Genomic DNA, 15,230 nt, shown 5'->3' on the forward strand with positions numbered 1-15,230 from the left:
GATTCATATCGCCCCTTTAAGCTAAAAAGGGGATTCACTTTTTTAATTGTTTATGCAAATTCGTATGGATTTTATTTTAATATAGACGAATCTCATAGAATTTGATCTTCCTTAACTCGAACTTGATTCTCTTTGACTTATCATTCTTCGGCGAGTCTCGAGGTCTGTTTCGGTGGACGAGCTTCACAAGATTCGTTTCCGTAGGATCCAGCTACAGGAAAACCGGGAACGGAGAGCGCCCTTTTCCGCTAATGTTAGTATGTGGAATTGAGTTTCCGTCACTGCTATTGTTGAAACGTAATATACCACACCTTATAATTAATATAAATATATGTGGGATATTATTGATTAGCTGCTAAAACTATTTTATATTGTAAAAGATATTAGGCAAAATTATTATTATTATTATTATTATAATAATAATTGTTATTACTATTATAATGTGAGTGGAAGTAAAAATGAGATAGGAATTGTGAGAGACATCTCACATTAAGTTGCCTAAGATAAGTGAAAATGAATAAGGTGGTCCTAATGAGATGACCTTAATGTGTATTATTAAGATTCTTGATTGGCCCATTAACAAAACATAAGCACATGCATCTCTCTTAACTTTTCACTTAACTCATAACTAAACTTGGCTCACCTTTTTGTCTTATCAAAGCAACAAATGATTATATGACACAAATTATGCTCACTCTAAAAGCTACCTTAATATCTCATTAACAATCATTGTTTAACTAACTAATACTACTACTATTTGTTCACTAAATTTCTAAAACTCTCTCTTAATGAAAATCACAATCACATTCTAGAAATTAGGTAAAATTACTATTCATTTCCTAAATTTTAAACTGTAGCTTTTATTTATCATATTTTAGATTTATTTTACTGAATTCTTCTTTATATAAAAATTTGAGCTATCTAAAAAAAAAAGGTAAATATAGAATTTATTTGATTCTTTCCTATTTGCTATATGCATATATACTTGTTCAATGAAGACATTGTTTGAGCCATTCACAAACAGATCCGTGCATCCACCTTGGTCGGAATTGATCAGAAATGTTATTTTTTTGATTTTTTTTTTGATTATGAGCTCCATCATAATTCGTATGAGGGAATTATCGATTAGGATTTATTCTCTTTCTTGACATTATTTTATAACTACGTCATTATATGAAAGTGTTAGTGAAAAGTCGATTTATTTAACAGTAACAGACATGTAATTACTGTAATAACAATTATCTAGAATGTAAGATAAAAAAAAAGGATTCACTAATTATGAAAACATAAAGGAGTTTATGTATGTGCAGTAGAAATTGTCTCCATGTCCTGTAATGATGACTATATAGTGGGAAATGATTAAGGGTGTGGAAAAAAAACCCAACAAATCAAAAAAATCCAATATAGAACCAATAAATTTAGTTCAGCTTTGACATTATAAAAGGATTTCAACAAACCAAAGGATTCGGTTTGATTCGATTTGAAATGGTATATTCCTATAATTATAGCTTGGTTTAAAATTTTAAAATAGATTAAAAAAAAACACAATTTAATTTGGTCTGGTGGCCAAGCTCTTTTTGTTACTTCGGACATTGGATTTTCTTAGACCGTTATTCGCGTGTTTAAAAATACTTAATACTAGTAATTAATTTCGCTAATCTCTGTTAATAATTAGAGTAGGTCTATCTCCGTTAAAACAAAAAAACAAAAACAATTATACGCTATATAAATGATAACTGTGTTGGCACATTTAAACGAATTTTGTTTTTGGGTGTCACATGAAAATCCAGTGGCCTTCCACTCGACTTGGATTATGGGCCCTTGACACGCTCTCAAACGGAAGTATTGCAGAAAGAAAACGACAATAAAGGGCCCATAATCCAAGTCCAGTGGAAGGCCTTCTTTTGTCTACAAATTAAGAAAAGGTTATGCTTGCTCAAATTATCCAACATCTTCTATGGAATTCAATATTATTATGGGCTTTTGACACTATATGCTTATGCTCATTTAAAATATTTATTAGCAAACTATATTAAGCGATTATTTTCCTTAGGCTTAATGCCATAAAAAAAACTCCGACCTTTCATCTCCTTTTCAATTCTATCCTGATGTTGAAAAATTGTCAATTTTATCCCAGTTTGTATTTTTTTATTTCAATTGTACCCTAAATCATAAAATTGACCTTTATTTATTTGACAAAAGTTCAATAATTTTTTTTAAAAATTGTCAATTTAATATAAAAAATTAATCTAATGCAAAAAGGGTGTCAATTTAATATAAAAAATTAATCTAATGCAAAAAGGGTCAATTTAGAGAATTTTTGCCAAATAAAAAAAGGTCAATTTTATATTTTAGGGTACAATTAAAATAAAAATATACAAAATAGGATAAAATTGACAGATTTGCAACGTCAGGGTAAAATTGAAAAGAGAATGAAAGGTCAGGGTTTTTTTTAAGACATTAAGCCTTTTCCTTACATAAAAAAGTTATTATTTTATTTTCTCACTCCAAATCACATGGAGTTCTTTTATATATATAATTTAGCTATATGATTCTCTTATATTCAGTGACGGAGTTAGGATTTCAACATAGAAAAGGTCAAATTACAATATGTAATATATAAAGTAGATAATCTTAAAAATTAGGGGAGTTAAACTGTAAAATATTAAAATTTGGTGCTAATTTTAACAATTTTAAAAATTTGGAGGGGACAACAACTCTCCCATGCCTCCTCCTCCCTCCGTCAGTGCTTATATTTTAGCCACATAGAGTTTCTTCACATTTTAGCCATACAAGCGTTGTTTAGTAAAGTTTTTATTTTGGCGTCTAAAATCGTAATGAATATGTAAAATTATACTAAACCATATTAAACTGTACGAAACTATGTGAAACTGTGTAAAATTGTGAAATTAATTGGAATTAACTTTTGACATATTATAAAAATATCAAATTCCATTCAATAATTTCAAAAATTATAATAGGTATTCTTATCAATATAAATTTATTTAATAATTATCATTCCCTTTTAGGCCTATAATAACATAGAGAAAATTAGGAAAAATACTCTCTTTTTAAAAATAATAGGATTTCCTACCTCAAGAAGGAAAAGATAGAGAAAATACCTCACCCTTTTACTATAATTATTTTTTTACTCTAAGACATATTTATATTATAGTTATACCTACTTTTTATTATTATTTTACTCTAATTATATTTTTTTTACTCTAATAATATACCACCTGTTACTCTTTTTTTTTCTTTCTCTTTCCTTTCTCTTTTTTCTTCTTTCTCTTCTCTGCTTTCTTTTTTTTTCGTCATTCTTCTTCTTCTTCTTCTTCTTCTTCTTCTTCTTCTTCTTCTTTATTCTTCTTTTCTTCTCCATTTTTATTCTTTTTTTCATCATCGTTCCTTCATCGATCCGTTGTCGCTCCGCCATCTTTTCGTCGTCGCTCCGCCGTTCTTTCATATTTGATTTTAGCGATTTTTTTCTTAATTCGTGGTGATAAATACAATTCATTTTAACTTTCAGATCTAAATAAATTAATCTTGATTTTTTTCAATTTTAGATCTAAAAAGCTGCATGAAAAACGATTTTATGATGAAAAAAACGATTTTCTGCAAATAAAACAGCATCTGATTATCATATGAGTATCACTGCATTATCATCACATTATCATAACACTGCAGAAAAAATTATTTTTTTTATTAAAAAACAGCCTCTGATTATCATATGAGTATCACTCTATTATCATGTAGTTATCATAACATTGCGGGAAAAAAAATTCTGCATAAAATAATATTTGATTATAAAATCGTTATCATAATATTATCATATTTCGTTATCATAACATTATCATATGATACCGAGATGATATTTATGGTATCAAGATGATAATGTTATGATAATATCTATGATTATGTTATGATAAAACAATATTTGATTATCATGTCAGTATCAGTATATTATCATGTTGTTATCATAACACTGCAGTAAGATAACTAGATGATAATGTTATGATAATATCTATGATTATGTTATGATAAAACAGTATCTGATTATCATCTCAGTATCAGTATATTATCATGTTGTTATCATAACACTGCAGTAAGATACCTAGATGATAATGAAATATGATAAGATTATGATAATTGGATGATAACGTGCGCAAAAATATAATTACAAAAGGATTTATGATAACCAGATGATAACGGAGTAAAATCATAAATATTTTTAAACCCAGAGTAAAAACATAAATCTGAAAAAAACGTGAGGTATTTTCTACAACTTTTATGTGTTGAGGTAAAATGTGCAAATATTTTTATTTTTAGAGTAAATACCTAAATTTCCCAATAACATATCCAAGATGAGAGGAGCTACTATACCAAATGAAATGAGGCCTCGGTGTTCATTTTAAAGGGCCGAATAGAGTCCAGAAAGAGAGATTACGAAAAAAAAGGCCTAATCACTCAAAACCCCCTCACCTTTAAACTTTTTTTCAATTCTACCCCGACGTTGAAAATTTGTCAATTTTACCCACTTTTGAATTTTCCGTTTTCAATTGTACCCTAATATTTTAATTTTTGTTAGTTTTTTTACTTAAATGATTAAATCGTTCAATTAATTAAGTCTAAACATGAAATTAAATTCTTTTTTATTCAAAAAAGTACAAATAAGTCCTTTATTTTTAAAAACTAACTAAAAACCATAATCAAATTAACACTAATTTAAATTCTTAATTAATTTAACTAAATTTAAATAAATTTTAAAAATATACAATTAATATATGCGAGACATGTAGAATGTTTTAAACAAATTTCCAAACGCAAAAGACGTTAATTTAATTTTTCAGGGTACAATTGAAACACAAAAATGCAAAATAGGGTAAAATTGACAAATTTGCAACGTCAGGGTATGATTGAAAAGGGGTTAAAAGGTCGGGGTTTTTTAAGACATTAGGCCAAAAAAAAAATCCCTTGACCTTAAAAATATATATAAAAAAACTGATATATTATTCAGTTAATGTAAATTTATTTTCCCTAATACTTTTTTTTATTCTGCTTATAATTACAATTTCTTTTTCATCTTCATATTAAACATTAAAGTTGCATTTCCAAAAAAAAAATCATCAACTTCTTTAGGTGAACCGAGTTTATCACGCATTCATAAATTAAACCAATCATACTACGGATGACGTGGTAGACCTACTTAAAAATTTCTATGCTCGAATATACAATTTGGTGACTCTCATTTTTTATATGATATCAAATTAGGTGACTATTGGGAAAATCATCTAATTGTTATCTAAAATATTTCATTATTTCATTTAATATCTATAATCTATTTCTTATTTAATTAAATATTTAAATATAAATAAATATTTAAGTATTATTCATTAATACTATCATAAAATAATTTTATATATAATAATATTAAAATACTCAAGCAGTTAATTTTTAATTGTAAAATACTAAATCAACATAAGAACATAATAAAAAATATTTCACGAGACCGATAATTTAAAAATAAATATAATAAGATGATATATATTAGAAATATAACATATTTTAATTAAATAAAATAAACTCAAATGATTGACGTGGGAAGAAAAAAGACACAAGTCTGAAGTTTTATTGACCGTTATAAATAAATGAATGATAGAAAATGGTCCCATGATTATCTGGTACTCACTACCAAATGAAGCTTTCTTTTTCTTTCACTTTCTAATCATCCAACCAAACCCCATTCTTTATTATTGGCATCACTATTTTATTTTATTTTATTTTCTAATAATAATAATAATAATAATAATAATAATAATAATAATAATAATAATAATAATAATAATAGTAATGTATGGATTGATCATGTGATACAGTCTGTCACCCCATATTTGCTTTCTTTGCTCTTCTGTTCTTTCTTTTTCTTGTCTATCCTTTTTCCTCTTTTTTTTAAATTTTTTAAATAATTTTGGGTCAGTTTGCCAACTAGATCTATATTATCTTTTTGAACAAAAGAGTAATCCGGCCCTCGAATTTATATTTCGGAATCAAATAAATTATTTTTAAGTTTGTTAATCACTTAAATCTCCAAATTTGTATTTCGAAATCAAATAGATCATTTTAATCAAGTAGATCTCCAAACTAGTGTCTCGGGATCAAATAAGTCTGTGAGTTTGAAGTAATACAGATTAAAAGTTATTTGACATAAAAAAAAATTAACTAAATAGGTTGACATTCACTTATTTGATTCCGAAACACGGATTGTGAGATCTGATTGACTAAAAAAAAGGTTAAATGATTTATTTGACAACGAGACACAAATTTAAGGGCCGGACTGACCCTTTGTTCTTATCTTTTAATTTCCTTTTTTGGTCATTTTTATTATCATTATTTTCATTTTCTTCCTTATCAACCTTCTTACTTACTATTGGAATAAGATCATACACAAACTCATACACACTCTCTTGCTTAAATTCTATTAGCTTTGTTCAATTTTCATGGCTACTACTGAATCTTCAACAACTCAGGTATGTATATATGCATGTCATCAACTTTTTATTTATACTGTATAGTTCTTATTTATTTTATACTCTGTATCAACTTTTAGTTTTTGATCAAGAACCAAGTTTTTTTTTCTTGTTTTGATTTCTTTATCTTGTTCTTGGACTTGAACTTGAATGAACTGTGTGACCAAGATTATGTACAGACTTAATTTGTTGTTTTAAGACCCGTTTGGAGTATATATACTGCTTTAAAAATATTATATGTTTGCATATTCTGATTTATCTTTGTTTAGTTAATATTTTACTGTGTGTTACAACTATTTGGAAAATTACAGGTTTCGTTCTGTATTATTATGGATCCAAATTTACAGTATTTAATATGAGTAAGCTTATTTAGATGCTAGAGCTAGAATTGAATTTTACTCATATTTTAATTGGTGTTAGCTCATTTTTCATTTAATTTTGAAGTTATTTTTTTTGTAGTCTTTAGAGTTCTCATTTTGTATTCTTGAATTAACAGCAGCCAACTGAGACCAGTGTGATGGAAGAAGTTAAAGCAGCAGAAACCCTAAAAACTGAGGAACTGCCAAGTGAGACAAAGCAGATATCTATTGCAGGAGTTGAAGAGAAATCAGCTGTAACTGATGCTCCTGAAGTTGTTGAGAAACCAAAGGAGATTTCGGATGTTCCTGCCGTGGAATCTGAAGGAGTCGCGGTAAAAGATCTTAAGGATTCAGGAGCCGTGGCGGTAAAAGAAGTTGAGAAAATAGGATCACCAGTTCCAGAAGTTGGCCTGAAACTGGAGGAACAATCTGAAGCTGTAAAACCAGAAACAGTTCAGGAAATCGGGAAACCGGTAAAAGATGGACCTGCGAAAGAATCAGAAACAGTTGGGAAGGACAGTGAAAAAGTTGAATCAGATTCAGTAGTTGCTAAAGTAGAAGAGAAGCCAAAGGAACAATCTGTAGTTACAGAACAAGTCAAATCTGAAACTGTAGTTCCTGAGATAGAAACAAAGCCAGAAGCAGTTCCTGAAGTGGAAACAAAACTGAGAGAACAACAATCTGAAATTGCAGAAAAAGTTGAACCAGAATCAGTAGTTCCTGAAGTAGAATCGAAACCAACAGAACAATCTGTAGTTACAGAACAAGTCAAATCCGAAACTGTAGTTCCTGAAATAGAAACAAAGCAAGAAGCAGTTCCTGAAGTGGTTACGAAACCAGCAGAAAAACAATCTGAAATTGTAGAAAAAGTTGAACCAGAATCAGTAATTCCTGAAGTAGAGTCGAAACCAAAGGAACAATCTGAAGTCACCGAACCAATTGAAAAAGTAGAAGCGGTTGAAGCAATTGAGAAACAAGGGGTGTCATCAGAAGCTCCTCCGGTCAAAAAACCAGATGAAGTGTCATCAGATGAACACGCAGAGAAACCAGAAGTAGCAGTCCCTGAAGTTGAGGTAAAACCAGTGGAGATTTCTACCGGAAGTACTGAATCAGTTGAAAAAGCTGGTAAAGTTCAAGATCCTGAAGCTGATGTGAAACCAGAAGAGCAAACTGTTGTGACTGAAAAAGTTGAAAATCCAAAAGTAGTTGATCCTGAAGTTGAGGTGAAACCAAAGACAGACTCTGAAGTAGCAGAACAAGTAGAACTTAAGGCGACGGACGAAAAAACAGAATTATCTGTGCCCGACGTAAAACCTGGGAGCGAAACTGAAGGTGCTGGACAAGTTGAGCCCAAGGAAAGTATTAAAATTGAAGCTGTGTTAGATGAAGAGATGATAAGAGATAAAGCTGAAGATTCTGAAGGGACTGCAATTCCAGAAAACAAGAAAGAAGATGACATGAAGGTGGAAACACCAACTTTAGCTGAAACCATAAAGAATGTGACTGCAGAGGAAAAATTGGATGAACCGATTCAAGAATCTCAAGAGTCTGGTTCAGCAGTAAAAGAAGAAGAAACTGCAAAAACCGGTGTCGAGGAGGTGGCAAAATCTGAAGGTGATGATACAAAAACATCCCGGGACCTTCCAGCCGAAGCTCCAGCGAAAAAGCAATCAAATAACATTTTAACAAAGGTGAAACAATCACTCGTCAAGGCGAAGAAAGCTATCACCGGGAAATCTCCAGGCTCGAAAAACATTGCTTCTGATGCAAAGGATGATATTAAAGTGAAATAATTCAAAGGGAATGACACAGTTTGCATAAACATAAAAAGGTTGTGAATTTTGCTTTCTTGATATACAAGGTTTAGTTGTGACTTGTGTGTAAACTCATTTTTTTTCCTCCTTTTGCTCTATTTTTTCATTGGTATGTATTGTTTGTGTGGTGTTTGTTGCCTATTTGAAGTAATGATACAAAAAAATATCAGTTGTGAAAAATTGGTGTATATGAGTTTAGATGTGATACTATTAAGTCTCTTGAATTTTGATTAAGGAATATTTCAGATTGTTAATTCAATCATAGATAACTTTGAATCTGATGCAAGACATCCTTTGTCGGGCATCGCAACAGTTTTAGATTCTCATGATAAATAGTTCATTGCAGACAAAACTGCTGTAGTACATTACATTAAAACAGAAGGTAAATAGAGAGCGACAGAGAGAAGTTGCAGGAATTGTAATGAACGTATGTTTTCGTTAATTCAAAGAATATATAATTTAAGATCTAAAACAACACTAAAAACATATATCTGATATGTAAGTGAATGTACAAATGCAAGAACAGGCTTATCTCCTCAATATACCAAAATCTGTGTGCATTCTTCTAACTGCACTGCCTTGAAATTAGAAAGTTGGCATGATCATCGTAAGATTCAACTTCATTCCGATCCCCCCCCTGAAACGATCTGTGTGCGCCACGAATCACCATGATTAGAGAAAAGACTCGGAACTTTATATGGACTCGCCTCTTCATTGGCAGGTATCAGAAGTGCCTGAAGTCACAATCTAGTCACAATCTGCTGCTTATACTAATGAATTAAAAACACTCTTACACGGTTACACCCATTTAAACCACATTAAATGAACCTCATCTCAATTGGCAAGTGTGGCTAGTTTTGGTTGCAAACGCAAACTTACCGCCAGCTCCACTGGGCACATTGTCATTTCCACCGGCTGACTTTGGAGCTCCGCTTTCAGTAACTTCTGAGGCTTGAACACTATTTTGCGCCAAAGTAGACTGTTCAAAACATTCATTTGGCACTTGACACTGGCATAATAAAGAACAGAAGCTTGCTTAGATTCAGTAGCACTAATGGGGCAGGGTAACAAATTAAAATAACATGATTTCGCGGAAGGTTCCCCTCAAATCTTTAATTTTAAACATCGTACCCAAGTACGTAATGATTCTTAGTGCGAATTCACATTTCATCAGACAAATATGACCTCCCAAGTTTTTACTCATAATCAGAGAAACATCACAAGCATTGAGAGAAACTAGACAAAAGAACTGCAAAATTGAATGACAACATAGGAATAGATTAAATAACTTTTCCTCAAGCAATTTGCAAGATACACAATTTTGGTGCAATTTACGACTACTGAATGGTTAAAAGGCAATCACAAGAAAAACAAGTTCAGTGCAAATAACTACAAAATTGTGAAACTGCAAAAAAATTCAATAGATGACCGAATCAAATGATAGTTAGAGTTTATATCTTGAATATCAAGTAATCAAAACTTACTTAACGACTTTCCTAATGCAACATAAATTTATATATTATACTATAAATTTTAGGCTCTGCTTATAATCTAATGCATTCCTTCTCAAATGCAGAGCTATGAACATGACTTTTTACAAGGGAGGAAAGATTTGATATGCTTCTAAAATGTTATATTCTGATTTAGAGTCTAGACATGTTTAAGTCTTCATTTTGTTTTGTCACAAAAATGCAACTCCGTGAGAAGTTCACCAACCTGGCCAGATGTTTGATTTATGGAGCCGTTGGCACCACCATTTTGTATTGATTGCGAGTTGACATAATGAACTGAATCTTTTGAACTGGAGCCTGGGGCTGAGTCTAATTTATCCGTAGGACCTGCCACCACTCCAGCATTTAGTCCGAGTGAAGTTCTTGAATGTGGTCCTCCTGACGCAGGCATTAACGGTGGACATGGATATGGCACCGGATGTCCTTGACTAGAAATCCCAAACATCGGCATATTAGAACCCCCCATTGCATGCAAAGCACTTGGCCCTGACATCGGCGGGCCAGGAAAATGTGCTCCATGCATAGGAGGCACCTGAATCATTGAGCAGCCAGGAGATCCACCCATCATATCAGGCATACCCATCCCAAAACCCATACCCATTCCCATACCAACACCCATCGGTGAGAATTGAGCCATATGCGCAGGATGCATCTGATGCATTCCTGAGGGAAACATCATTGACGGCATATATAAACCAGCTCCCATTGACATAATCTGCACAGAGTTAATCAATGATCCCAAACATTTCGAGGATTATCTTATTGCTGCAACATTAAAAGAACAAAAATTTGAAAAATGGATGGAAAGAAATTACCTGCACTTGAAGCTGAAGTGTCTTTAAATACTCGATAGCCTCATCAAGCATTGAAGCTTTGTCCACCTAATAGTGAAAGAATGTAACAAGTCAACAGAAGCAATTTTGAAAAGAACTGTCAAATCTTAGCTACTTGATTCTGTTAAATGTCCTAACTCCTAACTTCCGAAATTAACAGGAAAAGTTCCAGTTATGCAAACTGAAGAAAATCCAGATACCTTCAAAGATTAATACTTGAATGTTTATGCTGAATTTTATAAACATGGACAAGCAGTGTTAAATCTAAATAAATTCGACTTTGACCGAGTCAGGCCTTTGTATATCTACAAATACTCGGCTACATAGATAAATGCAATTTGACGGAGGACAAAATTCAGATAATTAACCTTGTTGCAGTTTGGTATTAGTTCTTGCAGAGCACGCATCTTCTCGTTGATCCTATCCCTTCGCCTCTGTCCAAGTCCAATAAAGAACCAATCAAAATACTGTAGTTCAAGAATGCTGAATGCAATACATAAGAAATTAATTAAGATTGTTTTTGAATGAATCTTAAATATGAACAGTCTCGCTCACCCTTTCAGACAAATTATGTACTTCTGCCGCTCGGCTTCTCTTGGATCCAGTACCTCCTCGAGCAGGAGCCCCTTTCCTTCCACCAATGGATTCCTCGTCAACATCCTGAAAAAGCGATGTTATGCTTGGGTTTTGGAAGAACAGACATTTAATACAAAGAGTAAAATGTAAAATGGGGTAAAACTCAAATGTAGTCTTACTTCACTAGGATCTTCAGATTCCTCTGCTTCTCGGTGTTTTCTCTTCAAATTGTGTGTCGGTTCATCAGAAACTCTCTCTACACTGTTCCCTGAGCAAACAGAAGAAGAAGCAACTATAGGCTCTGAAGTCTTTTCACCATCTGCCAATCGTTTTGTCGCACTTTCAGCAAATTGACTATGATGTTTATCATTCATAGAGTCATGTTCTTGATCCATATCCTCAGGTTGCTTAACCGGAAGAGGTTCCTCAGCAGCCATAGAGTCCGATGGTTTAGCATGACCTTTGGATGACAGCATAACAGGACGGCAATGAGAGCTCAAATTTTGTTGAGAACCATTAATTGCACCAATATGCACAGTTTCAGCATTCTTGCTATTACTTGGAATTAACCCCTTATCCTTAGTTCCCATCCGTTCAATGCTCGATATTCCTGAACCAGCCCTCGGGCCGGTGTTCTGAAAATTTGCTTTAGCAAGAACAACAGGTCTTGAGAAATGTGAAAAATTCATTAAACTGGAGTTAGTAGTAGGAATCCCCGAAACTTGCTTTTGCGATTTAGGATTTCCACCTCCTGAAGGTGGACCTCGCACTAAATCATCAGAAGAAGCACGAGGGGTTGAATTATTCATGCTCTCGCCATTATTACCTGAAACTCGAGATCTAAAATATGGAAATGATGTTTGAGATTGCTGCGACGATGATGAATATAACTGACTAGCAGTATTATTATTTCTAGGCCTAGTTGCATCACCATCTTGTGCTGAAGCAACCCTTTGCTCTAAACTCAAGCCATTATGCATAGACAAAGCCGGCGAGTCTCTAACCGATTGATTGCTACTAGTTCTCTTATCCAACGACGCAAAACCGTTCTCAGCTTGTTCATTTACAGTAACACCAGACAATTCACTGAAAAACTCATGACAATAATCTTGTTGCAAAGAGTCATCAATCGGATAATTCAACCAAGGAACCATATCATCATCTTGATTCAAACCCATTTCGACAGACGGAACAGACATAGGAACTTCATCAAGAACAGACTCCACAGCCCCAAACCTTCCCATTTTTGTGTTGCTGCCATTGCTGATTTCTTTATCCCTAAGCTTATTGGTATGAGACTGTATCCCACTAGAATTTTGGATCTTTCTACCCCTACTTGACTGAATTTGACCATTTTCCCATACTAACTCAACAAAATCATTCTCAGGTCTGCATTAACAGCAACATATATACAGAATCAAAACACAGCAAAATAAAACAGTAAACAAAAAGTTGCACTAAAACCAAAGTAACAAAAAAAGGCTGAGAAATGAAACTTACACAGAAGAGAGATCAGTGGTATTCTTCTCCTGAGAAGAATCAAACTTTTCTTTACCCAATCGATATAAAAGCTCAGATAAAGGCATGGTGAAAGTATAGGCACCACTTTTTCTTACTTAGAACAAAAATAACCCAAATTTCAGTCACTTTCCCATTATTGAAACCTTCCAAACACCTCCTTAACTCTAGCACAAGTTCAAAGAACCCCAAAAACATTAATGGAGCCAGCCAACAAGTTTTTTTCAAGACATGAAAAAAAGCTTGACAAAAACTCTCCACTATAAGACAATCCCAGTTATATATATATTACTGACAAGGGAAATAAAAGAATAATAATAGTAAAAAGAAGCAGTCTTTTTCTCTTCTTTTTACAGTTAAATAATTAGTTAGCAAACTATGATCACTCTTTTAAACACTTAAGTCCTTATAAGTAATCAGTAGTAAGATATACTATAAAATTATGATTAAACTATAAAACTTATAATTTAAATATAAAGTACCAGTCAAACCTATTAATTAATAGCTCCTAAGATCCTCAAGAATAAAAATTAGTTCTAAATAAACCTTAAAAAATTGAAAGATTGGATCTTTCTGCTTAACTAATCATTAAACTTAAAACCCAGATTATATTTTTAAAACACCAACTTCAAGAGCTCAAAAACTTTAATACCCAGTAATCAAAAAAGAAATTCAATCACAAATTATGAAGAAAAATTAGAGCTTCTTGGAAAGCAAAAACATTTACTAATCCAAATGCAAAATTTGATTGTAAATTTTTAGAAGAGGCAAGTGGGACGAAGAAGACGGCGAAAGGGTAGCAGAGATTGCAGGGGACCAAAATCACTTAGCAGAAACAATGGTTTAAAGTTTTAAAGTTTAACTAAATTTGTTGCTTTTAAATTTTAATAATTATTTAACCCCACTGTCTCTGTCTATTACCATGGTTCTTTGTTTCTAACATGGGGACCCACTTTTCGAGTTATTGGAGTGGGACCTATTGTATGAACAATTTTATCCCTAAAGAATTGAGCTGTTACATTTAAATCCCTTAGGAAAACCTATCCTTTCTTGGGAGGAAAGAATCTTAGTAAAACAATTAACAGCATAGGGTCAATATGGTCATTAAATTTACGAGTCGTAATCGACTAACTCCGTTCGTGATTTTAATTAATTAGAGACAGTATTAGGTCATCAAGGTCTTTAAACGCATTTATTTTACAAAATTTGAGGATCAATTGATCTAAAATTACATAATATTGTCTCGAATTGATAAAAATTCACCAAGCGCGAGTTAATTATCCTTGACATACAAGTTCAGAAACTGCAATGACCATTTTCTCATAAGTATATATCATTAGATTGTGCTTATGAATAATATAGGTTTTTGTAGCTTTTAATTTTATAGTATCATAAATTTTAATATTACTTCATTCATTTTAAATTAGGCATTGTATTTTAGATTTTATTATTATAAAATTCTTATTTTTTTTATTGAATTTTATAAATATAAAGGGCATATTTCGTATCATGAGATGTTAAACTTATAAGGGACAATAAAATTTTAGTTTTATGAAATTTTAATTTAAATTTAATTTTTTAAAATAATTTACTTCTTTTAATTGATTTAATATTGATATATTTTACAATTTGAATAAATAATAGTGTATGAAATCAAAAAGTAGAATAAAAATTTTATTGTGTAGTTGGGTAGTTATTCTCACAAGGTAGGTGTGAAGTGTCCCTATGCCATGTACTTGAATAAAACATGTTATCCTATGGTATTCTATGTTATCCTACAATATTGGCAATGGGTTGTGTAGAATATGGGCTCTTATGCTTGCTTTCATAATGGAAAACATTATTAATAACATGACCAATTAAGATATGTTTGAGATTACTTTGGCCCCCCCTTTTTCTAACTTTCTTTTCAATTATACCCAAATGTTTGAAAATTTCTTCTTTAAGGCATTAATAAATGCATTGACTAAGCCATTATGGCCTTTCAAATAAATCTCATTTTCCTTCATTTTGGGAGAGACTTTTAATGCTTTTTTTTTGCAAGTGGTGGATGTGATCGATGTTGGGATGTAATTGCAACGATGTACAAACA

General features: G+C 31.9%; 2 protein-coding genes across 4 annotated transcripts; one reads left to right on the plus strand and one right to left on the minus strand.

The window, feature by feature from the left end:
* The first annotated feature begins 6,385 nt into the window (after nt 1–6,385).
* Nucleotides 6,386–8,880, plus strand: LOC126671503 (uncharacterized). 2 transcript variants are annotated; one of them, XM_050365271.2, is made up of 2 exons: nt 6,386–6,527; nt 7,024–8,880. In XM_050365271.2, the coding sequence occupies exons 1-2, from the start codon at nt 6,498–6,500 to the stop codon at nt 8,677–8,679; spliced, it is 1,686 nt and encodes a 561-aa protein (XP_050221228.1). In that variant the 5' UTR covers nt 6,386–6,497; the 3' UTR covers nt 8,680–8,880. The 2 variants fall into 2 exon arrangements, with proteins under 2 accessions (XP_050221228.1, XP_050221229.1); XM_050365272.2 differs by having other exon boundaries at nt 7,027–8,880.
* A 236-nt stretch (nt 8,881–9,116) lies between these two features.
* Nucleotides 9,117–13,576, minus strand: LOC126671502 (transcription factor PHYTOCHROME INTERACTING FACTOR-LIKE 15-like). Of its 2 annotated transcripts, XM_050365270.2 has the most exons (8): nt 13,121–13,574; nt 11,800–13,009; nt 11,600–11,704; nt 11,413–11,478; nt 11,027–11,092; nt 10,417–10,926; nt 9,580–9,709; nt 9,117–9,434 (listed from the first exon to the last, which is right to left on the minus strand). In XM_050365270.2, the coding sequence occupies exons 1-8, from the start codon at nt 13,204–13,206 to the stop codon at nt 9,412–9,414; spliced, it is 2,196 nt and encodes a 731-aa protein (XP_050221227.1). In that variant the 5' UTR covers nt 13,207–13,574; the 3' UTR covers nt 9,117–9,411. The 2 variants fall into 2 exon arrangements, with proteins under 2 accessions (XP_050221227.1, XP_050221226.1); XM_050365269.2 differs by having other exon boundaries at nt 9,117–9,709; nt 13,121–13,576.
* Nucleotides 13,577–15,230: the final 1,654 nt, after the last annotated feature.

This window comes from Mercurialis annua, linkage group LG3 (assembly GCF_937616625.2).
Source record: "Mercurialis annua linkage group LG3, ddMerAnnu1.2, whole genome shotgun sequence".
Classification (NCBI taxonomy): Eukaryota; Viridiplantae; Streptophyta; class Magnoliopsida; order Malpighiales; family Euphorbiaceae; genus Mercurialis; species Mercurialis annua.

Bases quoted from the DNA above. Each gene is read 5' to 3' on its own strand.
- LOC126671502 (XM_050365269.2), bottom strand. From the start codon at position 13,206: ATGCCTTTATCTGAGCTTTTATATCGATTGGGTAAAGAAAAGTTTGAT. The intron at 11,705-11,799 runs GTAAGACTACAT...TCGCTTTTTCAG, and splicing joins AATCTGAAGATCCTAGTGAA to GATGTTGACGAGGAATCCAT. The intron at 9,710-10,416 runs GTTGGTGAACTT...TTATTATGCCAG, and splicing joins TAAATCAAACATCTGGCCAG to TGTCAAGTGCCAAATGAATG.
- LOC126671503 (XM_050365271.2), top strand. From the start codon at position 6,498: ATGGCTACTACTGAATCTTCAACAACTCAG. The intron at 6,528-7,023 runs GTATGTATATAT...TTGAATTAACAG, and splicing joins CTGAATCTTCAACAACTCAG to CAGCCAACTGAGACCAGTGT.